We start from the raw sequence: 26,210 nt of genomic DNA on the forward strand, positions 1-26,210 counted from the left end.
GGGTCTGGGTGACCTGTTAATTGTCAAAGCCTCTGCTTACCTTGACAAATTACCAGGTGAGATTAGTACACCCAAAATACATACCTTTTGCAAGGTGAATGTATTTGAGGGGAAATGCAATCTCCTTATTTCCCTGTTTCCCTGCAACTCATTCTCTCTCACACATGCCTATCAAGACCCCCTTTAACTCTTTTGCCATTGACCATCACTAACAGGTAATTTACAGTAGCCAATTCACCCACCAGAATGTCTTTTGATATGAGAAGAAACCGGAGCACTCGGAGGAAAACTACATGGCCAAGGAGAGACCATGCAAACTTTGCTCAGCCAGCACCCGAGGTCAGGATCAAAACCAGGTCCCCGGAGTTGTACCATCGCCTCTTTGTCAACTCGAGATCAATTCTGGTTCCTGCAGAGGCGAAGAAAATTCTCCATTGTTTAATTTAGCATGCGACTAGTAGTTAAAGTTGGAAGATTCCCAGATCAGGACCTGAGTGAAATCTTTACTTCGCTATTTGCTGTGTAGCATCATGAGGCCTGCCTTTGGTTGAGAACTTTCAAGACAACCCTAAATAAAAATATCACATCGGTTCTGTGGACCTATTAAAGTTATATGCGTAGGATAAAGGATGAAGGCAGTTGTTTCTCCTTTGTCTTGCACTGCAGCTACTGCAGATAAATTGCCTGAACTTGCCAACCTAAGAAAACCAAGATACCTTCTCTAAAGAAGTCTGTGACATTACATTCTGCAAATAGAAAGCTACAAGTTCAACGATCACTGTATATGGCAGATGGGATGCTGTAATCGAACATTTCTGAGAATCTGTCGTACCACATGTAAATTTAAGGATGAACTGATCCTTAGCCATTCCTGGCTGCAATGCTCCAGTGGAGAAATCCAGACACAGGCAAACTGTAAAAGACCTTCTCGCTGTCAAATTAAACTTTACTCAGGGTAAATTTCATTCTACAATGTCTTAAATTCTTAAACAAAACACCCAAGGATGTGAACATTCTGAAACAGGTACACCCTTCATAGAAACAATTAATAATCAGAGCTTCTTTAATGCTGTTGGCATTGGACATTCTGTTGGTGAATAGAATTTTTTTTAATGTGCGTTGAATTTAGCTTTTTATGCTCAAAAAGCATTAAAGCAGAATTTACCTTCTGCTTTAATGCTCTTTGCGTTGTGAATCTTTGAAAATATCTACCCTAGAGTTGCTGAGGCTGACAGACTTTTGGACAATAAGAGAATCAAGGGATATGGGGTCAGGCAGGAAAGTAGGCTTGAGACACAGGATCAACCTCAGGAGTCTAGAACTTGGGGTCAGCCTCAAAGTAAGAAGCAGGCTACTTAGGACTGAAATAGGAGATTTCTTCACACAAAGAGTGGCAAAGTTTTGAAATACTTTTTCCTGTGGATTGTGGAGGCCAAAGATAAAACTAATGCATGGTGTACCAGTAAGAAAATGGCAAGTACAAAAGGATGGATGGGTTAAATTGGCAATGTTAAAGAAACGACTGTATTGGTAAGAAATTAAAGTTACTTTCAGCCCAAGTGGACGCCCAGTCATTGACTGCATTCAAATCAGAGATCAACAGATTTTTGGCTATCACAGGGATCAAGGAATTTTGGGATGGGGAGGAAAACGGTGTTTACAAAATGTAAATTAAAACAAATCTGCAGATGCCAGAAATCTGAAATAAAAACACTCAGCGGGTCAGGCAGCAGATGTGGAGAGAAAAAGCTGACGTTTCATGTCTAGGACTCTTCATCCGAAACGTTAACTCTGTTTCTCCTTCACAGACACTGCCTGACCTGTGAGGCTCTCCAGCGTTTTCTGTTCGTATAAATAGTGTTCAGGTAGTGGATCAGCCATGATCTTATTGACTAGAGGAAGTAGTATTAAAAAGCCGAATGAACTCCTCCTGTTCCTATTTCTTGTGTTACCTCGGTGCAAAAGACCTCATCCGCCATCTGGCCGCGGATTCCTGTCAGGTTCCGTTTCCATTCGAGACCACGCAGCTCTATTTCGCCTGGAGTCCCACCCCGATGGAAGACGCTGCCTGCCACCCCCACCAGATGACTTCGTCACCCGCGGGAACGGTTTCGTGACGACGCTTGCGCAGAGTGCTCGAACAAGCTGGGGATGGGAATGCGTACGACACGGTGAGGCGAAGTGGAAAGATTTTCCAGCTGGCGAAGATTTGGACGAGAATTTTGGCGGCTTTTTGACTAAACGTGAGTGAATGTTTTCTATTGGCCTGTCATTTGACTAGATGGGGACCGAGGGTGGCGGAATAGTGCCTGTTTAAAACGGCGACGCGGTAAGTGTTTTATCGGCACCAGAAACTGACCCCGGTTTTGAAATGCGAGACCAGTGGGGACATTGGGCCATTTTTTAAGACCAAGGGCTGCTGCCCAATCCGCCCTTTACCCTCTGAGGGAAATCTTATCAACAGTCACCGAGTACAGCTTTCCAGCTGCATAGTTAATTCTGTCGTCAGATGCCCTCCTGAGAGTTGAGAAAATAATTTTGGATTATTTCTGGGGGCTGGGGTACTTCTTTAGTCTTCATTGAGATAGGAAGGGAAAGTAAATACGACACTTTGCTATGATCACACTTTCTGTCCTCTTCCACTGTCCCCTTTTCTTCCCCCCCCCCAAAAAAAAAGGTACATCTTCACTTGACAGAGGAAACATTGAGAGAATTGTGTTTCTATAACGCCATAACACTTCGAAGTGTAGTCACTGTCGGAAGCGCCTTCAGAAGAAGCTCCCACAAACGTTTGTTATAAATGATGGCCAGATGATCAGTTTTTGGTGTCAGATAAATGTGAAAGGTACTATTGTAAATATGAATATATTCCCTTCTCTGGAAATGTTTTTCTTAAATCTTTTAAAACATTGTGTTTCTAATTACTTTAATCAAGACCTAGAGAAAGAGGGAGGAGAAAGTAAATGGAGGAGTCATTTATTCATTGTGATAGTCTGTTTATCTAGTGCCTTGGAAGTGATCTTTGAGATGTATCTTGGAGAGTAGACAAGGGAGAGCCATTGAATGTGTTGTATTTGGATTTTAAGAAGGCTTTTGATAAGATCTTACGCAGGAAGTTGGTAAACAAGATTAGAACATGTAGAATTGGAGGTAATAAACTGGCATAGATTTTGAGTCAGCTAACCGATACAAAATAAAATGTACATAAGAAAATAGGAGCAGGAGTAGGAATAAATGGTTCCTTCTCAGGATGTGACTAGTAGGGTACCACAGGGATTGACACTTGGGCCCCTGCTATCCACAATCTATATTGACGGTTTGGTAGAGGAGAGCAAATGTAACATTTGAGTTTACGGATGACACAAAACTAGGTGGAAATGTGAATAATGATGAGGATGCAAAGAGGCTTCAGGTGAGTAAGTGTACTTCACCTGGCATTTTGTTGTCCAGTGTGAAAATATGAAGTCATCCGCTTTGGCAGAAAAAAAAGGCTGAGTTTTTTAATGGTGAGAGATTGGGAAATGTTGATTTTAAAAGAGACCTGAGTGTCCTTGTACACAGATCACTGCACACTAACATGCAGGTGCAGAAGGCATTTAGGACAACAAATATTATGTGGGCTTTTATTGTAAGAGGATCTGAGTTTAAAAGTAAAAATGTTCAACTACAATTGTATAGCAAGTTGGTGTATTGCGAAGAATTTTTTTACCCGAAAAAGGATATACTTGCAAGAAAAAATATTACCACATTGGTGTCTGGGATAGTTGGTCTTTTATTTTGCATCATCTTGTGGAAAAAATAAAAATGCTAGGCTTCCATTCTATGGTTCCTTATGATCTTGTTGAATGGTGGAGTAAACTTGAAGGCCGCCGAACAGACTACTCCTAGTATGATTTAGGTTTTATGTTTTATCACTGGGCTAAACTGATCTAATTTTTGAATTTGGGCACTTGTTAAGTTCTATAAGTAAACAAACCCCCCACCCCCCCCCCCCCTTCCTTGTTAGGATTCTATACATTGGTTGCTTAAGGTGATAACTAGTTGACCAAGTCACAACTATTTACTCTCACCAGAAGGAAACTAGCATCTCTCATTTTTCTCTTGCTGTGGATGAAGGTTATTAATTATCAAGGTCTACAATCCTTAACCTACTGAACAAGGCATAAAATCCGCTTGTTTGTCTGTTGGTTAAGTGCTGACACAGGCTTGGCTGAGTGGCCTGTAGTAATTTCTCCATAGTTCTGTTTTTAATTAAAAAGTGAAACTTGCATCTGGAGTGGATTGTGGTGTTGTGGAAAGTGTGGGGCAGTGGTGTTCCCATGTGCCTGATGCTTTCAGCCTTGGTGATAGAGATCATGAGTTTGAGAGATTCTGTTTGAGTAGTGTGGGTGAATAACTGTTGTGCATTTTGTAGATGGCACACACAATAGCACTCTGTCACAATGGTTGAGGGAATTAATGTCAAAGGTGGTGGAGGAAGTGCCAATCAAAGGAACTGCTTTGTTGAGCTGTTCCAGTGTTAGAACTGCATCATCAATGCAAATGGAGAGTATTCCATCACTGATTTGTGCTTTGTAGCTGTGGAAAGACTTTGGGGTGTCAGGGGGTGAGTCTCTTGCTGCAGGATACTCAAGGTTTAAGCTGCTCTTGTAGCCACACTATTTATTTGACTGGTCTACTTGAGTTTCTGGTCAATGGATGTTGATGATAGGGACCCTGGTGATAAATGCCATTAAACGTCAAGAGATAGTCACTGCCTGGCCCTTCTGTCTCTTATCAGTCCATGCTTGAATGTTGTCTAGGTCTTGCTGCATGCATATGTGCCCTGTTTTGAGAACGCACACACATGCTCCTGTGCTGGGTGTAAAACTATTTCATTTACTGATAAGTTTGTGAGTTAACATCAAATTACACATAATTGTTTCTTTACATTCTATTGTTAAGTTATGACATACAACTCTACTGCTAGATAGAAAAAAAAATTGGAAATAAACTTGCCATCTCCACCGATTTTACATTGTCTGGTGAGCTCACACAAATGTTAACTATTTTCCATTTGTTACAAATGTGCCATGTTTGAAGCACTCGGACAGATTGCAGTTTCAGTACAATAAATTCTGGCTTCCAGCTTGAAATTGTTTCCTCCAATGCATTTTAAACTGTTCGAATTGATATACCGGGATATCAAGTTCTACTCCACTAGTTTTCCTGTTTGCGGCTCCCCCTCATTGAAGTGGGTAGTTGAAGTACAATAGATTAAAATATAAAGAAAACAAAAGACAAGTGGGGAAAAAAAACTTGATTAAAACTGAAACTTTATTCTCTCTCCAGGTACCATGATGTCATTCCTGAAGTGTACACGGTCTGCTGTGGGCATCTTGCAGATGCAAAGCAGGTAATGGTCATTTCATTGAGGAGAACAACTCAAATTCAATTTGAGGCTCTAAAACTGCCAGCTGATGGGGCCCTTTTTTTCACATGACGGAGAAACTAGTGTCAGCTTTGGCTCAATTGATAGAAGCTCAGAGTTGGAAAGTTGTGGATTCAAGTCCTGCCCCAGATGAATGTGGGGTCTGATGGAGTGCTGCAATATTGGATGTGCCAGTTTCAATTGAACACTTTCTTCTTGAGCAGTTCCTTAAGATTGCAGATAACTTGCTTCAAAGTTTGTGCATTCTAGGGTGATGAGGCCTTCATGGAATCTGCAGATTCTGCCATAGATGATGCTTGATGTGGTGGGTTATTTTGGATATTGTTTTCTTCTTCTGCTGTCTGTGGTCAGCCTCCATATTCCTGTCATAGGAACTCAGTCATAGTTATGGAGATACAGCAGGAAAACAGGCTCTTCAGTCCACAGAGTCTGCATCAACCATCCATTTACACTATTCCTACATCAATCACATTTTTAGTTCTCATCAACTTCCCCAGATTCTACCACTCACCTCCACACTAGGGGCAATTTACAGTGGCCAATTAACAGATCAACCTGCACAGCTTTGGGATGTGGGACAAAACCAGAGCACTTAGGAGAAACCCAAGTAGAACATGCAAACTCCACGCAGACAGCACCTGAAGTTGGGACTGAACCTGGGTCTCTGTCACTGTGCAGCAGTGGCTCTACTAGCTGCACCACTGTGCTGTCCAGTTGCTTGGTGCCTTTCTAGATTCTCCATTTTTGAGTGTTCAATTACCAGGGATTCCAATGAGTAAGTGAGGCTGTTACTTTATTTCTCCAAGAAGACTTTGAGATAATCGCTTTGTTAGTGTGTATATTCTGATACTTTGATCGTCCATTTGATATACCTCCAGACCAACCCCCATTCAAAATGTACCCAAAGTTCTTAATTAGTTATCAGAAAGAGAGCACAACTGCAAACAGCACTTATAAGCATGTTGGAAAAATATGCATGAGTTTTGACATGGGCTTGAAACCATAATCTTCATACTTGGAAATTTGTGTACTGAGCATCCTCCAAATGGCTTCTCTCCCCTAAAGTTTCACATAATGTGCTCATGCTCTTCAAATTCAATGTTCATATTATGTACTAAATATTCCTTTCACAATCAAAGTACCATTAAGCAGATGACAGCTACTTCAACTAAAATGGTAACTGGTTTTTCAAGGCTGACTGAGTAACTCCCGAATCTGTCATTAACCAGTACATGGGGAAACACAGCTTTTCTTCTTCACCCCAATATATCTTGTGTCCAAGTTCAGATGAGGGCCCAGTTTTAAAGTGTCATCATAATAGTAACTGCCTTGGATTGTCAGTCTAGATTTTTGTGCTTAAGGCTGGAGTGGGACTAGGATACACAACCTTTTCTCTCAGAGATATGAGTTTGAGCCAGAGCCAACAATAGTCTTCAGGTGAGGCTAACTGTATGCTTGCTGTGACAGCCATCCCCACTGTCAAATCAATAACAGCAGAGTGAGAGGGAAGGGATGAAATTACTTTGAGGATGGGGGTATGATGAATACAATTTTGATTTATGAGTAGGGACCAGTTTTACCAGCATAGGAACGGATGCAGAAAATACCTGATATCAAAATTTAGTTAATGCTGTTCAGCTGTGTCTAGTAGATGAATTGATGTAGTTAACAGAAACCTAGCTAAAAGAGCTGGTTCTCCAACATTTTGTGGCCTTGGTTTTTGGTGCTGTTTGGTGCAAAGATCTTTTCACCTCTTCACTCCCAGGAATATCAGTCTGCAGGCACTGGACTGTGCAGCCAGAAAATTAGAGCCTTACACACTGATCTGTCCTGGCAATGCTGCATGGAATGATGGGCTGTAGAGCTTTGGCCATGTTGGGAGCTCCTCCTTTCAGCCAGTGCACGGTTACCAAGTAAAGCCAGGGCAATGACCCCTCAGGAAGTGGGAACAATAGCTGTGGAAAATAGTTTTGTCTTAATAAACTTGTCAGTTGTATCTCTTTCCTATGAATCTTTGACTAGTGGTGTGCCTCAGGTGTTGATGCTGGGCCCATTGTTGTTAGTCATCTATATCAACAATTTGGATGAGAATGCCCAAGGCATGGTTAGTAAGTTTGCAGATGACACTAAAATAGATAGTATAGTGAACAATGAAGAGGGTTATCAAAAATTACAGGGGGATCTTGATCAGCTGAGTAAGTGGGCTGAGGAATGCCAAATAGAGTTTAATTTGGATAAGTGCAGGGTGTTGCATTTTGGAAAATCATATCCAGGTAGCACTTTCACAGTGAACAGCAGGGCCCTGGGGAGTGTTGTAGAACAGAGGGACTTTGGAGTATAAGTATATGGTTCACTGAAAGTGGTGTCGCAGGTAGACAGGGTGGTGAAGAAGGCTTTTGGCATGCTGGCCTTCATAAGTCAAGGCATTGAGTATAAAAGTTGGGAGGTCATGGTGCACTTGTACAGGATGCAGGTGAGGCCACGCTAGGAGTATTGTGTTCATTTTTTGCTCACCCTGCTATAGGAAAGATGTTATTAAACTGGAAAGAATACTCAAAAGATTTACAAGGATGTTTCCAGGACTTGAGGGACTGAGTTATAGGGAGGGGTTGGACAGCCTAGGACTTTATTCCTTAGAGCTTAGGAGACTGAGAGGAGATCTTATAGAGGTGTATAAAATCACGAGGGCATAGATAGGATGAATGCATTCAGTCTTTTTCCCAGGGTTGGGGAATCAAGAACTAGAGGACATAAGTTTAAGGTGAGAGAGGAAGGAATTAACAGGAACTTGGGCAACATTTTTACACAAAGAGCGGTATCTATGTGGAACGAGCTGCCAGACAAAGTGGTAGAGGCAGGTACAATAACAACTTTTAAAAGACAGTTGGATAGGTGCATGGATTGGAAAGGTTTAGAGGGTTATGGGCCAAACACTAGCAAATGGGAGTAGCTTGGATGGGGCATCTTGGTTGGCATGGGCCAGTTGGGCCGAAGGGCCTGTTTCTGTGTTGTACAACTCTATGACTCTCCTTGAAACTTTTTCACTGTCCTAGAAACCTGCACAGTGAAAGAACTTGGATTAGAATGTCAGGCATACAAAGAATGTGGAGCAACAAACAAGAAGCTGGAGGAACTCAGCAGGTCAGGCAGCGTCTGTGGAGAGAAATGGAAGTTTTGGGTCGAGACCCTTCATCTGGACTGAAAGATAGAGGGGAGGTAGCCAGGATAAAGAGGTGAGGGGAAGGGGTTGAGCAAGAGAGGGCAGCTGATGGGTGGATCCAGGTGAGGAGGGGTGATGGGCAGATGGAGGAGAGAAGAGTGGGAGTAGTGACAGAGGCCGGGAGGTGATAGGTGGAGGTGATGAAGGGCTGCAGATGGTGGGATCTGATAGGAGAAGAAGGTGGAACATGGAACCAAATAAGGGAGGTGGGGAGGGCAGGTGGGAACAGTGGGGGGAGGGGACCCAGTGAGAGGAGTGTGTGGGTGATGGGCAGATGGAGTGGGTGGAGGAGGGGAAAGAAACATGGGGGGGGGGAGGGCTGGTGTGGATGTGGGAGGACCTGGGCAGATCAGAAAGGGACAGAGGGGGAGCAGTTTACTCAAAATTGGAGAATTCATGTTCATGCCGTTGGGTTGCGGTCTACTGGTGGAATAAGCAGCGCTGTTCCTGTAGTTACACTTAACCTCACCCTGGCAGTGGAGGTCAGACAGGAGGCTGAGGTCATATGGTAAAGAGGGGGAATTAAAATGGCTGGCAACCAGGAGCTCCAGAAGGCGTGCGGATGGAGTGCAAGTACTTGGCAAGCAGTCGCTTAGTCTGCACTTGGTCTCACAGATGTAGAGGAGGCCACATTGAGAAGCACCAGCTGCAATAAACAAGGTTGGAGGAGATGCATGTGAATGTCTGCCTCATCTGGAAGGGCTGTTTAGGGCCCTGGATAGTGGTGAGGGAGGAGGTGCAGGGACAAATGTTACACCTCCTATGATTGTGGGGGCGTGCCTGGGGAGGGGGAGGAATCGGTAGGGAGGGATGAGCGAATCGGTAGGGAGGGATGAGCAAATCGGGGAATCACAGAGAGAGTGGTCCCTACGGAAGGCAGAAAGGGGAGGGGAGGGGAAGATGTGGCTAATAGTGGGATCAAGTTGTAGCTGGCGGACATTTTGAAGAATGATATTCTGGATGTGTAGGCTGATAGGGTGAAAAGTGAGGGGGAACTCTATCTCTGTTCTGTCTGGGGGGAAGTGGGGTAGGAGCAGAAGTGTAGGAAATGGAGGAGATGGGGGTGGGGAGCCCCATTCCTGAGAAAGGACACCTCGGGTGTCTTGGAGTGGAAGGCCTCATCTCGAGAATAGGTGCAGCAGAGATGGAGAAACCGAGAGAGAGGATGTGCACTGGCTACCAGCTAGTTGAGCATAATTAGTGCCTTTATGCTGGCCATGTTAGTCTTGGGAGATGACATTGACATTAGTTTGCCTATCATGACAGTGGATATGGAGGATTTTGCAGAGGTGGTGTGATAGTACTTTGTCTAGTGCTTGGAGTGCCACTGTAGGTTGGTCCATTTTCCAAAGCATTCAAGAGGGTAGGATCGCTGCTGTTTGATAGAATGTAAGCTTGATTGCAGGTTTGAGGTCTTGTTTTCTTCAGTCAATGGAAGGCTGTACTGGTGCACTGGAGGTGGTGGTGAATTTTTTTCATCGCCATCTGGCTTTGCTGAGAGGCAAATCCTGGGAAATGGAAACTGATCCATATTTTCCAGGGGCTTGTTGTAAATCTTGTTTGTCAGGGGCAGTGGTGGCAGGTGCAGGTTGGTAACAAAAGAACTTAAGAAATAGGAGTTGGCCCCTGTAACACATCTTTATCCCCTTAATATCCAGAAATCTATCAGTCTCTGTTTTGAATGAATTCAATGATTGAGCCTCCACAATCCTTCAAGACTGAGAATTTCAAAGATTTCCAACTTTGCTGAGTGAAGAGATTTCTCCTCATTTCAGTTCCAAATGACCCACTGCTTACTCTGAAGCTTAGTGCCCCTTGGTTCTCGAATCCTTGGTCAGGGGAAACATCGTCTCTGCATCCATCCCTATTGACCCCTGTAAGAATTTTGTCAGTTTCAATGAGATTGCCTTCATTGTTCTACACTCTCGAGAATACAGCCCTAGTCTGCTCAATCTCTCTAAATACGACAAACCATCATCCCTGGAACTAGTCGAGTGAACTTTTCCTGCTCTCCCTCTATTGCCACTTTTCTAGGTAAGGAGATCAAAACTACACACACTATTTGAAGTGCAGTCCTACCCAGGTCCTAACTGCAGTATGACATCTTTTCTCCTTGAAATGCTAGTTGATGCCTGCACACCTTCATACCTTTTAATGTCATTTCTCAATCAAACACAGTTAACCGGCCCTCATACCTTCATAGTTCCCTTTGATTTGACCATAGTTTTGGATTGAAGGACATCATTTTCAAACTCAGTGTAAAATTCTGTCACCTCATGGTCACTATTGCCTCAAGGCCCTTTGACAAGAAGAATATCAATTAACCCTTTCTCTTATTGGTTCTTTACTTCTTGATCTAGAAAAGTATTTTGTATACATTCCATGAATACATCCTCAACCTTATTACCTTTTTGCCTTTCCTATATGTCAAATTTCCTTGAACATTCAGCTGTCAGCTTGGGTCACCTGCAGCCATGTTTCTGGAATTTTAAATGGATATGATCTTATTACTTCTATTTGTGCATTAATTTATCTACCTTTTTGTAAATGGTAGAATTCTTGCCTGCCGCGTGGGAGGCCCAGGTTCGACTCTCAGCCAATGCAATTACATACTTAGGCAGGCACGGTAGTGTAGCAGTTAGCGTAACGCCATTGCAGCGCCAGCAACCTGGGTTCAATTCTGGCCACGGTCTGTAAGGAGTTTGTACGTTTTCCCCATGTCTGCGTGGGTTTCCTCCATGTGCTCCAGTTTCCTCCCACATTCCAAAGACGTACGGGTTAGGAAGTTGTGGGCATGCTATGTTGACGCCAGAAGTGTGGCGACACTTGCGGGCTGCCCCCAGAACATTCTACGCAAAGGAGATGCATTTCGCTGTGTGTTTTGATGTACATATGACTAATAAAGATATCTTTAAAATGCTGCATGCATTTAGATACTGTACGTTTAATTTTGCCCTTTTAACATTTTTCTGTTCTTTGACCTCATTTGCTTCTTGCCTTTGTTTCTGCTGCTTATTTATTTTGCTAGCTACTTTCCGAACTTCTACTTCCTGCTTAATTTGTCTCCTTCCTGAATTCCCTTTGAGGTATCCATGCACCTGCCAAGCTTGTTTAAATCCTTCCCAACAGCCCAGCAAACACCCCTGCAAGGATGTTAGTCCCAGTCCCACTGAGATGTAACTCATTTGATTCTCACCTGCCCCAGCAATGGTTCCAATGGTGGAGGACCTTTGTCCTTCAAATGTTTAAAGTAAGTCCCATCCCCCCCTTGTATGCTTCAGTAAAGCACTGAATGATGATTTGTTGAGCTCCAAGTGTGCAAGTGTTGTCTGTGTAGTGTAACTCAATAACTGAGGTTGGAATGACTTTGGTTCTGGAGTGGAGATGAGAAGGTTGAGTAGTTTCCTCTTTGTCCTGCAGATTAAATCTGCTCCAGCAGGGAGTTCATTGGACGTGAGGTGCAGTATTGCAGCAAAAGAAGATTGAGGAGAAGGTTAGAGCAGTGATGCAGTCTTGCTCCACTCTACACTGGGATAAGGCTTGAGCTGGACTCATTGGTTTGGACCATGGCTTGCCCGTGCAGTGAATACAAAATTGCCACGAGTTTCTGCGGTAACCAAAGTTGAGGAGGATTCTAAATACGACAAACAATCTGCTGGGTTGAACAACATCTGTGGGAGGAAAGGATTTGTTGACGTTTCGGGTCGAAACCCTGCATTGGGATTCAATCGTTGAATGCACTTTGAGACGTCATATACTGGCAGGATATATTACAGCGAATGGCAGGGATCTTAGGAGTATTGATGTACAAAGAGACCTTGGGGTGCAAGTTCATAGTTTCTTGAAATTGGTGACACGGGTGAATAGGCTAGTGAAGAAAGCATTTGGCTTGCTTGCCTTCATAGGCTGAGGCATTGAGTATAAAAGTTGGGATGTCATGTTGTAACTGTACAAAACATTGGTCAGGCCGCGCAGGGAGTATTGTGTGCAATTCTGGTTGCCACACCACAAGAAGGATGTGATAGCATTAGAAAGAGTGTGGAAGAGACTATCACCAGGACGTTGCCTGGAATGGAGGGCTGTAGTTGTAAGGAGAGATTGAATAGGCTGGGTTAGTTCTCACTGGAGCATGGGAGACTGAGGGATGACTTTGTAGTGGTTTATAAATAGGTAGGCAGTCTCTTTCCCAGGGCAGGGGAGTCTAAAACTAGAGGTTACAAGTGAGGGGGAGAAATTCAAAGGAGATATGAGGGATGGGTTTTTCCACACAGAGGGTGACAGGGTGGTGGTTATATGGAACAAGCTGCCAGAGGAGGTGGTGGAGGCAGCTACAGTTACAACATTTAAAATGTATATGGACAGGTACTTGGATAGGAAAGGATTGGAGGGCTATGGGCTTAATGCAGGCAAATGGCATCAGCATAGATAGGCATCACAATAGGTGTGAACAAGTTGGCCGAAAGGCCCATTTCTGTGCTGTACAGTTCTATAGACTCTAGATCAACCTGTTGTTGAGACTGGCAAACATTAGGAATCAAACATGTTTTAAGTTGCAGAGGAGTTCACTCTATCTCTCCTCTCAGCCAGAGCAAGGATGGAGTTCCCATTTGTCCTTGCCTTCTGTCCTACCAGCAGCCACATTCAACAGCTCATCATCCACAATTTGCTCTACCTTCAACGTGACGCCACCAGCAAATAAACCCCCCCCCCAACATTGCCTTCACCATTTTGAAGGAACAGTTCCCTCTGACCTCTGACTCTCTGGTTCATGTTTCCATCTCCAGCAGCACCAACCCCCTTCTCATGGTACCTTCTATGCAACTGCAAGAGATGTAACACCTTTTATCTATTCCCTTTCCACCATCCAGGTACCCAAACAGTCCTTCCAGATGAAACAGTGATTCGCGTGCACTTCTTCCAATCTAGTGTTTTGTATTCAGTACTTATAACATGGATTCCTCTACACTGGAGAAACCAAACAGAGATTGGATGAGTGCTTTGTAGAACATTTCCTTTCTGTCCATACGGCTGATGTTGAACTTCTGGTCGTCTGATAATCTGGTCATTTATCATGTTATTGATAAATTTGCTGCTGTATATCTACATTTAAGAAATACTTGTAAATCTGTAAGGTGCTCTGTGACATTGAGATTTTGAAAGAGCTACATCAGTGGTGGGTGCACAACTTTTTTTTCAGGGAGTACTTGACTTACAATCCAAAACACTTGAGAGGGCCACTTGTGAGAAATCTGTTTTATTTTAACCATCCATGATTGGATATTAATAATTTTAGTCCTGTTTAAAGACACAAATGCAGTAGTTCTTGCTGCTTCAGTTATTGACAAGTCTTCCCTTCCACCTTGCTTAGCAGTACCTGTACCCATTTTATAGTGACAAACCCATAACCATCAGCATAGTACACCTTGTTCCAGAGCTGGACTCTGGCCCAGAACATTGGACTATCCCTGACATGGTTTCTAGGTCTCTTCTCATCCCTGGGTCCTTTGGTGCCTGGGTGCCATTACATCCCAGATCCAGGGTGGCCCTGTGACAAATGTCAGGAGGGTTCTTGGGGCTGTGAGGACAGTTAGTACAGACTAACCAGACCCCATCCTGCTAGCCAGATGTTATGCACCAGGTATTGCCAAAATAGTGAAAACTTGTATTAATGTAACTTCAAACTATTGTCTAAAACTACCTGATCAGTTTGAGGCTTTGGCCTTGAGGATTATAAATTGTAAAGAGTTGTAGGTACAGGGGAAAAAAGTAATAGTGACAATACAGTTGGATATGGTAAACCAAGTCTGGTTTTGTGTGCTGGGGTATACTTCAACAGATTGTTGAAAACAATCAATTGTAAAAATGTTATATAAGAAATGGAAGGTGCAATGTAGATTCTCTGCAATAATACAGTGGATGGGGGATAGGGCCATGAAGGGAGATGAAAAGTTAGGGTATTTTCATGAGCTGAGAAGTTTAACTGTTAAGTTATAAATAATTTTTGAGGAGACTTAAGAATGGTAACACTGGATAATTGGGATGTATGAATTTGTGCACAAATTATTATGCAGAATATTTAAAAATGGGAATTAAATGATGAAACTATTAGAGTATGGAGGGTAAAATGAAATCTGGTGGTTCACAGAGAAAAAGTAATGGTACAGACAGGTGGACTAATTCTGTACTGTGATGTTCTATGACTGGGAGTCCGCAAGAAGCCTTAAACATTTAAACTGATGTTATGAAGCTTAAAAGGTTGCTCCAGGCATAAGTCAGATTTAGAAGCCAAAGTCAATCGCATTGTCCTCTGCATATTTCACTCTTCAACTGTATAGTACAGAAAAACATTTGTGCATTGATCGTAGTCCAAGTGATTTGCAGCAATTGTGTGGACCCTCAGATAGCATTATAAGTGTTAGGTCCTTTCTGAAGTAATTCAGGGAATTGCCGTTTTTGCAGATTGTTCAGGATCGAGGAGAAAAAGGAGCTAACTGTCAGAATTAAAGCTGAATGCAAATGCTTCCACCATGTTTTCTAGTTTTCTAACTGCAGCACTGTGAGACATATTGCTATATAAACTTTGGTGTGTGAGAATTACAGAGTGTAATGAATTACTTCTACAGAATATCTTGCAAGTGGCCATCAATTGGCCAGAGATAGGATTCACAGAATCACAGAGATTACAGCACAGAAGAAAGTCATTCAGCCATTGAGTGAGTTAGGGAATAGGATTGGTGGGATTGCTGTGGGAGCTGGCATGGACTTGAGTGCCTCCTTCTAAGTCATAAGATACAACAGAATAATAAAAATAATCTTCTTCAACAAATGTTACAAAACCAGGTTGGGATAAATGTGCCATAGAACAGGAGTAGCAAATTCAGCCCCTCAAGCATGCTTTGCCATTAAACTATCAATATAACTCATTTTATCAACTCATTTCCTGAACTCTTAATATCCTTATCCAAAAAAATGTAGAAGCCAGTCCTGAAACTTTCAATTGACACTGTCCTCCTTTCATGACCTCATTCAGGGCCCTATTCATCCCACCAACCCTAAGCTCAATAGATTTTTGGGGAAAATTTACAAAACGCATTGGCGTTTGTGTGAAGATCTTTCCTTCCAACATAAACCTAAACAGTTTAACCAATGGAAATATCTCAACAGGATGATCTAATTGCTTAGGATCTAGGTTGACCTGCTTTTATTCTGGTTCTATGGGTCCTGAGTTGGCTCATGAGGCAAATGTGGAAACCTCGGATTCTTCCACAGATGGGGCAGGTGGATGGATATTTGTGATATTATGTGAGGTCTGCTCCTTCCACCACTTGCACGGGGCTTCTGTGTGCATGGATTCGAGGTTCTCAATACCATCCTGATTGCTGCTCCTCCATTTTAACCAGTCATGGGCCAGAGATTCCAGGAGTAACTGGGGATGTTGCATTTCTTCAAAGAAGTTTTGTGAACATCCTTGAATCTTTTCCTCTTAGGCATCTGGTAATCTCTTCCTGTGACAGAGCTCGGAATAATGTCTGTTTCAGGAATTTAGTGTTGGGCATGCAGACAACATGGCCTGCCCAACGGAGCTGGCTGAGTGACCTTGATGCAAGATACATTGGCCTGGGAGAGAGCATGGATATTGTTTCGCTTGTCCTTCCAGTGATTTTGGAGGACTTCAACTGGATCTGACTCACAAGGGAGTATAAGCTGGAACTTTGAGCTTCAGTGTGAATCTCCAAGGCCAGTATATCCATGTGGTACTCAGGATTGAGAGCAGAACTCTCGATGGTCTTAACTAGAGCTTTCTACAACTATAGTGTTGCTTCCACCTTTTTTGAATTTCTCCCTCATTGAGGTAAAGGCAGTGTGAGGTCAATACATATATAGAAAGAAGATGAAGTTACACAGAAAAGTTCAGGGGTAAGTAATTTAAACTAAATTACCAGACATGGTTTTGCTTCTCTATCATGATTTAAATGGAAAGTAAAAGCAGGCACAGGATCAGATCAGTATTGCATGCAATCTTATCAATTTCCTGACAAGGGAGTGGGGAGGATAAATCTGTAGAGTGAATGTTGAATGATGATAAGAGTGGTCGAAATAACTGAACCATTTTGGGGATACCAATACAAAATACACCCAAAATTGAACCTTTCTTGAGAAGTGCCCTATTTTCTCAAATGTCTGATCAACCACTTTTGCATGAGTAAATGGATTTTCTCTTTCATCCCAAAGACATGCTGGTAGGTGAATTGGCTGCTCTAAATTACTCCTTACTGCAGATTAACAGCAAAAAGAATCAAAGGGGAGTTGATGGGCATGTGTAAGATAAAATACCTTAGAGGTACAGGGAAATAAGGAGAGGGTGAATGGGACAAATGGAATTGTTGCCCTGGGAACAGGCATGGACCTGATGAAACCGAATGGTCTCATGCTGTGTCATTGGTAGATCAGAGTTTGTGCCAGTGCTATGCCTACAGTCCAGCTAGTCCTAGTCTCCCGTTCCCTTCCCCACAGCCCTACAATTTTTTTTCCTTATCTGGTTCTCTTTGGAACACCATGATCAACTTTGCATCTGATTCAGCCTGGCAGTGCATTCCAGATTCTAGCCACTCACTTCATTTCTGTTTCTTTTGCCAATCACTTTCATTCGATTTTTCTCTGGTTCTTGGCCCTTCCAATGGGAACAACTTCTGTCTATACTGTCACCCAGGATCCTATATGTTTCTGAAGCTGTTTTCTCAACCTGCCCTGACTCTTGCAATGATTTATGCACACACTCTGTAGATGGCCGAGAGAGAATGGATTCCAGGGAAATAAGTGGGGAAAAGGGATAAGTGGGAATGCTCTGAGAGCTGTCATAGATCCAGTGGGCTGAATGGCCTCCTGTGTTGTATGAAAATCTGAGATCTCTCTTTCCTGTACCCCTATAAAAATTTTGCCCTTCTGACTTTTATTTCCCCTCCTTATTCTTCCCTCCAAAATGTAATACTTCACATTTTTTTTTCTTGGTTAAATTTTGTTTACCACATCTACCCATGCCACTAGCTGATCTATATCTCCATGGACCATTGTGTACTGTACACCCAAGTCCAATTCATTAATATACATTAAGAAAAGTGGTAGTTCCAGTAATGGCCCATCAGGAACACCAATGTACACCTCCCTCTGGTCTGAAAAATCAGCTGTTTGCTGTTGATTTTTGTAGGCAATTTTCGATCCACACTGCTTCTGCCCCCGAACTTTGCAAAATATTTTACAGTATTTGATCACTTTTGATGATATAATAAGGAGTCAGTTAAGGACCACATACATATGCAATGTAAGTAACAAGTGTGAACAGATTACTTCAAGATATTCTAGATAATGGGGAGATGTCATTTTGAGTTGCTCTTCAAATGACATTTAATGGAAAGTTAAGATTTTGTGATATGTAAACATTTGACAGGACCCCCCAAATTAAATTTATAACTTGGCTATTGCTGCTTGTTATCTAATCTTGAATAGTATTTTTTTCTGTTCTGCTGGAGCTCATTCTGCATTCAGATAAGAAATGTTCTGGATAAAAGAATAATAAAGCTGATAACATAAAACCAGATTTCACTGTAATAAATTATATGGTTATGTAGATTTGCATGTACTCTGCCAAAGAGATAGCGATAAACTGGAAACTAGCATTCAACTTGTTTTTGCTTCTTTCTGCAAATGATTTTTGCTAGTTAAATGTCAACAATTAGAGCTGTAGAAAAAAGCTTTTATGTGCAGAGTCTCTTTTATGAAATGTGTTTGGGTTGTACATGGAAATGTTCTCTTGTTCTTGTGTGTGGTTTTTTTTTATTTAAGGCATGAACCAAGAACATTAAATCTATTCAGCCCACTGAAGCTATAAGCCTTGACATTATTGAGTTCTAAAGGTTCTAGTGGTAGGAAGCAGTTTTTGTTCGGTCGACAGTGGTTAATCTTGTTGGCTTTTGAATCATTCTTATACCTTTATGTACATGGCAGAGTCAAATGAATTTGCAAATGTACAAGGTATTTCATTAATGGTGGTTAATGAGGCAAAGTAGCTCAAAGGAGCTAGTTGATTTAACTGGTTTTTGTACTTTGATATATTGTGGGTGGAATAAAAGAATCAGTTCATTTGTGTGCATGTTATGGAAACAATTTATATGTACTTTTTTTAAGATAGCCTTTAAAGTTTGCCTTCCACTTTTAAAAGTTCCTTTCTATTCCACATCACTCTTTCCAATCCCGGTTGTATATAAATGGGTAATTGCTATGTGCACCTTGTGAAATAGTTTGTGAAACACGTAAATCTGATTTGAAGTTAAGATTTGGGATTTCAGCTTCATTTACAAGTTGCTTGTGGAACAATGGAGTAATGTTTCAAATCTTCAGACATGATGTTTCAAATGTTAATTATTTCACTGAATGTTTATTTATGTAACCTTTTACAATTGGTTGTGTTGCCTCACATTTTCCTGAAGACCTTGCTTATTTGCTGCATGTCAGGATCAGGTGTAGAGGAGGGCACTTGGCAAACAGCGATGACTGGTGGGCAGAATGGTCTTGGAGAAAATGGGTGGTTGAAGAGTGGGGGGAGGCCGGGGTGGTTGGGGCAATTGAGCAGGAAAGGAAGAGTGCAGGGCTAGGAGTGAGGGAGTAGGGAGACTGGGGAAGGTAGTGGGAAGGAGGAGATCAGGAGTGGGGTGAGGATCAGATGTGGACCACATAATATACAGATTTGTAGAACGTGTGTGCGAGTGCATGCTTTGTCTGTGCAGCAGAGCCTAGTCTTTGTTTGTCTTAAACTTCCTTGTCATTGTGTCAAGACCTCTTCTGTAAAGACCTTGGCATAGCTGGTGTGCAACAGACACCCCATGTTAAAAGAACATGCAGAAGTAGGTAGAATGTATGTTGTCTCTTGTTTCAGCCAAAAGCACTGATCACAGTAAACCTCTCTGTATTGAAAACCAATCTAACCCCTGACCCTTCACCCCCTATACAAATTTCCCACCTGCCCCCAACACCCTCCCCTCCCCCCCCCCCCCCCCCCCCCCCCCCCCAATCCAACAAGTATTCTCTCCTATCTTGGGAACTTGTCTTTTGAAATAAACTGTTAACTGCACAAAGATTAGCAGGGTTTTTCTTTCAGAAATCTGTTGATATCCAGTAACAAAAATTGTGTTACAAACAACAGAATACTGGAAGAATTCAGCAGGTCAAGCAACATCTGTGAAGACAAGAGGTACAGTAGACCCAAAATATTGACTTGCACCTCTTGCCTCCACGGATGCTGCTCGACCTGCTGAGTTCTTCCAGCTTTCTGTTTTCTGTTCCAGATTCCAGCATCTGCAGTCTCTTTTGTCTCTATACGAAAATTGTATTGATAGCCTATGAATATTTGAGACAGTGTGCCATACACAGACACCTGGAATGTGGTACTGTAGTTGTCATGTTACGAGAACTAGGCCATTAATCCAGAAAATGTCAATTCAAATCCTACCATTTCAGTTGATCGTTTAAATTTGATTGGGGGGAGAAAAGTTCCATAGATAAAAATAACTATTTCGCTATGGATTGTAAAAACCTAAAACTTCATTAATGTCCTTTTTTTAAGGAAGAAACCACTATCTTCCATGCCAGTCTGGTTTATGTGTAACATCAGTCCCTCAACAACATAGTTGACTGAAGTGGCTGCACATGCTGCTCAGTGATATCAAACTGGTACAAATAAAATGATTTACTCAGGTCTCCCAGCACTCTCTCAGGGCAGCTAGGGATAGACAATAGTTACTGCTTGCGTCTTACAAATATTGATAATACACAGCCTTTGATGGGTAGAATCTGAATAAGTGACGCCTTAAGAACATGAAATAATGCAAGAAATATCATTGAAAGCTGATTTTTTTTTCTGTCCGCACGTTGCATCACCCAAGGCTTGCATGTAGACTAACAAGCACAGAAAAAATGAGAATTGGACTAGAGGTTACTGGGAATGGGATGAGAAGCTGTAGTGGGAAAATCCCTGTGCTTAGATAGTTTAAATTGGAACCAAGAGCAGTCCCACTGAGCTGGTTAATGGTGAAGAAGTGTTGGAAGAGAAATGGAATGGCTGGCCAGCCTAAGGACTGCAGAGAACATGAGGAAAATTTGCCACAGTTGCAAACGCTTGTGAATATGCTAGTTTCTGGTTGCAAATCAACTTGTCTTCCAAGCTTGCAGAGTTTTGCATGTTTTATTCCAAGCACCACTGTCTCAAGAACTGCAGCAGTTCAATTGCCCTGCACCACCAACAGAGGCGACTGATAGTTTCCTATATCCAAGTGCAATTTGAAAAGTTCATCAGAGCATCTTTATCATTTCCTATAACTACAACCTAATCCCCCCCAAAACTTATGTCATAGCATTGTCCTTTGAAGTTTTCCCAACAGTATGTAATTGTTCAGGGTATTTTAAAAGTAACATACATTTGTAACAAGAACTGTAACCTGAGTAACACTGGTGTGTGGATTATTGCAGTGTTACAAATGGACTAATCGGGGAGATAATTTGTGCAACAGAATACAGTTTACCAGCAGTACAAGGCTTGACATGCACATGCTTAAAATGTTAGGAAAAACAACGAGTTTGCAATCCTAGGATTTTTTCATAATTGCCTGTTTGGTTTCTTAATGCTAATGAATGCTAGTCATCATGATAATTTGTGTGGAGGCAGGAGCCTGCAGTTCAGTTAAGAATATCCCAGAGACTGGGTCCAGAAGAGTGTGGACATTATCTATTGTGATGAAAATTTGTTTTGGAATGTGTGCTATGTAAGTACGTATTGCTTCATGCTTCCATTTTAGAGTATGGATGGAAACCACTGCAGTCCTCCCACAAGCATGCTCAGTGTGCAGCTCAGTACGATGGAAGAACACTGCTGCTAACCAGGACAAAGGTGCAAATTACCAGTTCCGTAATGTACGATGGAGGCACATGGTTCTGGGCGTCGTGACTGGTACAGGTGCCATCCTAGCTTATGGCTTGTATAGAAAACAGGTATGTAGAAAAATATATTGTTGTTTTACTGACATGTTTGTTTCATTCATATATTTTTGGCAATATTTTTAATGAAGGATTATGTACTGTATTCCCTGTTAAAGAGATTGAGTGTTCGATTCTGTCATAGATCTCTGCTCCTGCCAACTCCCACCTGATTTTTCTGCTGAAGATACACACCTCCAAGGGTACATTTTTCTGTGAAGATAGTAATCACCTCGTTCCATAGTTAATTGGCCATTATTTATGGATGGGGCTTGGAAGATGAGTACCTAGGGATGATGAATGTGGTTGAGGACAATTCTGCACTTGCCCTTCACCAGTCGGTGTCTGGAACCAATCAAGAAAGGGAGCTGGCTGACTTTTCCTTTTGCCCACCCACATCTGAGTGCTGAGATCAATCACATTGTTCCAATTGCCATACTGGGACAAAAAGCTGAGTTACAGTATTTTATTCATGAAAGATAAATGACTTTTATTTTGTCTTTTTTGGTACAGGAAGCAGAGCTGAAACCAGAAACATCGCCTAACAATAAGGCTCAAACATCTTATCCAATTTATACCAGGCAAGATGTGGCCAAGCATAAAACTATGGAAAGTGGAATATGGGTCACCTACAAATCTGAAGTGTATGATATTACAAATTTTGTGGAACTGCATCCTGGGGGTGATAAGATTTTGCTTGCTGCTGGAGGTGCCCTTGAACCATTTTGGTCAATGTATGCCGTCCATAAGCAAGAACATGTTTACGAGATTCTTGAAGAGTACAAAATTGGAGAATTGAGCCCTGAAGAGGTGCAGGTGACTCTTGATGTGGCTGATCCTTATGGGAAAGAGCCATCGAGGCACCCAGTTTTGAAGGTGAATAGTTTAAAGCCATTTAATGCAGAACCACCACTAGAGATTCTATCTGAAAATTATCTTACCCCAAATGAAATCTTCTTCATACGAAACCACCTGCCTGTCCCAGAAGTTGATCCAAAAAAGTTCAGTTTAAAGATTGAGGGAGAGGGAATGAAGTCTATTCAATTGACTCTCCATGACATTCAAACCAAGTTCCCAAAGCACACAATAACTGCTACATTGCAATGTGCTGGCAATCGGCGCTCTCAAATGAATGCAGTGCGTCAAGTGAAAGGACTAAATTGGGGGTCGGCAGCAATTGGGAATGCAAAATGGACTGGAGCTAAACTTTCTGATGTCCTTAAATATGCAGGGCTCCCAGAGAACACGGATGCTAAACATGTCCAGTTTGAGGGTCTTGATAAGGATATAACTGGGTCATCCTATGGGGCCTCTATTCCTATTCGTAAGGCACTTGCCAAAGATGGTGATGTGCTTCTTGCCTATGAAATGAATGATGAAGCTTTATCCAGGGATCATGGCTTTCCACTACGTGTCATTGTTCCAGGAGTGGTTGGAGCACGTAATGTGAAATGGTTGAGCAAGATTGTAGTAAGTAAAGAAGAAAGCAAGAGCCATTGGCAAGTGAATGACTATAAGGGATTTTCTCCTTCTGTGAACTGGGACAATGTTGATTTCAGCTCTGCTCCGGCAATCCAAGAATTACCTATCCAGTCTGTCATCACAGTACCTTCCAATGGTCAACAACTCAGCTCAGACATGGATGAGATCACAGTGAAAGGCTACGCATGGAGTGGAGGTGGCCGAGAAGTGATCCGGGTGGATGTCTCACTGGATGGTGGAGAGACTTGGCATGTGGCTGACTTAAGTGGGGTGAAGCTGAATGAGGGGCAGGCTTGGGCCTGGAAACTATGGCAACTCACTGTGCCTCTGCCAAAGGACCAGAAAAGCCTGGAGATAATTTGCAAGGCTGTGGATAACCAGTACAATGTGCAGCCAGATACTGTTGCACCTATCTGGAATTTACGAGGGGTCCTCAATAATTCTTGGAATCGAGTGAAAATTACAATCAAATCAAAGTGATTAGAAACTGTTTCTGAATCCATAACATTGTGAGAATTGTGCACAGTTGCAGCAGACCACTAATTTAGTCCAGGTGTCAGCGTGGCTTACTTGGTATTACGCTTGCCTCTATTAAAGATTATGGGATCACGTCCCATTCCAGAGGCTGGTATTAAGTTTAGAATGACACTTCAGTGCAGTGTTGACTTCGTGCCATTTGAACACAAGGATAAACAAGGATTCAAATGCTCTCCTTGGGTGGGTGTAAAAGTCCTGTAGAACTCATTGAAAAGGAACAGTAGGGTTATCCCTTTTATCAACATTTATCCCTCCATCAGAATCAATTTTTTTAAAAAACTGATGATTATCACATTATTGTTTTCTGGGAGCTTGATTTGTACCGATTGTCTGCCTCATTCCTTGAATTACAATGATGTAATTCAAAAGAACTTCATTGTTTATGAAGTGCTATGGGGTGTCCAAACATTGTGAACGATACTATATAAATGCAATGCCTCTGTGTGTCCGCCCTTTTAAAACATGGCTCCTGCATTATCACATATCTCTTGCCACGATAGCATTAATTACATGTATGGCCTACTTTTAATTCAAGGCCCACTCTATTTGTGTTTTTCAGAATTTAACTAGCACAAAATGTTTAATGTTATTTTTATCTCTGTTTAATTTGAATTACTTCCATTTGAAAGACCTTTTCCAAAAATAATCTGAATTAAGAGTAATGCTCATGTGAATATAGGTACAAAATAACACAATATGCAGTTCTCTTTCCTGCATTTATATTGACTCTTCCTATCTTTAAGATTTGTAAATGGAAGAAGCAATTAAGTTACCATAATGATAACACCATTAGTCTACATAATTTTCAAAGCATTAGGATGGATAATGAACATTATTATATTTTACAGTGGTGACTCCACTTAAAGTGATTTGGTAGGTGTGAAGTAGTTTGGAATATTCTTAAGCTGATGAAAGATGCTATCATATTCTGTCTTCTAATTTGTCACTTTTGTTCATCTGTTGCTATTTTCTGAAACTGAATCCTTGGGCTTACTTAGCAACGTAAGCCTTTTCACCTAATATCATTGGCCACCTCAGCCATGGGTGAATCATCTTTCCCAATGGAATGTTAATTCATTGACAATTCTAAAATATTTCTTTAAATGTTTGCTTTTTTAAAACCTGCTGGCTAAACTTATCTAATTTCCCAGTCTATTTTTGCCAATTCATAAATGGCTTTAAGTTCAATTTTTAGTTTCCATTTGAATTGTCCTTCTAGTAATGAATGCAAAGTTCACTCTGGGATCATTTTGTTAGAGGCCTGAAGAGCTGATGGCTTGCAAGCTGACTTTATCAATCAAAATAAAATTTCCAAAATGTCTATCCTCCTTAGCTTGCTGTGAAGGTTATTCTCCTGGAGGAAGTGAGAAATGTGCAATAAAACTAGCTCTATTCAAGTTGTAGTGAGCCAAGTAAACAGTATTGGGGGATGGGGGAAAGAAATGACCCATGAAAAAAATTTTGCACACAAGTAAGATTGCACTAGGTATAAGGCTACGCCGAAGATGTGAACAAATATGTTGCATGTATTTTTGTTTTGGGTAGATTCCACACAAGTATTTCCTCTTTCTTGTGGTTTCTTAACTTCTCTTTATTACTTTGGTTATGGCAATTCAGGTGCATCGTTAAGATGTCCCAGCAAAGCCCAGGTGGTACTCTGAAACTATCCAATAAAAGCTGCACCAGTGGCCTTAGTATAACATTGCTCATCTATTGGTTAAGCCCCCAATTTCCATCTGGCAATTTCTTCCTGGTAACAGGACTGAAATAAGCATTCAGAGTTGTCTACATCCCTCTGTTCGATGGCATCCAGCACTTCGTTGTTTCCCTCTTTTATACTTCCTTTGGATACCTTGTAATGGAAAGAATGAAAGCCTCAAAATTGGGAGGGAGTAGAAACACTGAAAATTGTTTAAATTTTAATGTCGAGAGGGGAGCTTAAGCACTGGTGGAGGGCAAAATAATTATTTTTAACTGCAATGAGAATAAAGCTTGCATTAAACCTTCCTCAGCAGAAACTGTTTAGTCATTAATGTTAAAATTTAAGTGATTAATATGTTCATTCACTATTTCATTTTCTATAATGTGGACATAGTACATCATTGTAATGTCCTAGTCTCTTAATGTAGCCATGTTTACCTTTGGTTTTGATCAGTTTGTTTGTAAGGAAATGCTGGAAAAGCTACCATTGTGCAGAGACTTAAATCAGTATTTCAGGTCTGCTCACTCAAAGTGGAAATGTCTACAGATTAATAAATTCCATTAATGCTTGAATGTGTGTCGCAGAATCAATGTTTGGATGCAAGATGCTGCTTCAGTCCTAAGTGGGGGTGAGAGAAATGTATCAAAAAACTTGCAATGAAGAGGTAAGGTTTAAGTACATTTGAGAGTTTTGAGTACTATCTCCTATCTCTATTAATTCAGTGTTTCTGATCACTCAAAGAATATAAAGCTTACTTTATTTTCTCTTCTTTTACTTGAGTCTTGTGATTTTGAAAACTTGAAATAAATGTGCTG

General features: G+C 41.6%; 1 protein-coding gene across 3 annotated transcripts in view; it reads left to right on the plus strand.

The window, feature by feature from the left end:
• The window catches only part of suox (sulfite oxidase), a 48,684-nt gene extending 22,717 nt beyond the window's left edge, over positions 1-25,967 (plus strand). The window contains exons 3-6 of one of the 3 annotated variants that reach the window (XM_052009448.1): positions 1,966-2,243; positions 5,332-5,395; positions 21,497-21,689; positions 22,188-25,967. In XM_052009448.1, coding sequence (XP_051865408.1) covers positions 1,966-2,243; positions 5,332-5,395; positions 21,497-21,689; positions 22,188-23,636 — 1,984 coding nt within the window. In that variant the 3' untranslated portion in view covers positions 23,637-25,967. Of the gene's footprint in view, positions 1-14; positions 2,244-2,304; positions 2,330-5,331; positions 5,396-21,496; positions 21,690-22,187 lie in introns of those variants that run through there. The other 2 variants (XM_052009447.1, XM_052009449.1) reach the window with 2 other exon arrangements.
• The last annotated feature ends 243 nt before the right edge of the window (positions 25,968-26,210 follow it).

This window comes from Pristis pectinata, chromosome X (genome assembly GCF_009764475.1).
Source record: "Pristis pectinata isolate sPriPec2 chromosome X, sPriPec2.1.pri, whole genome shotgun sequence".
NCBI classification, from domain to species: domain Eukaryota; kingdom Metazoa; phylum Chordata; class Chondrichthyes; order Rhinopristiformes; family Pristidae; genus Pristis; species Pristis pectinata.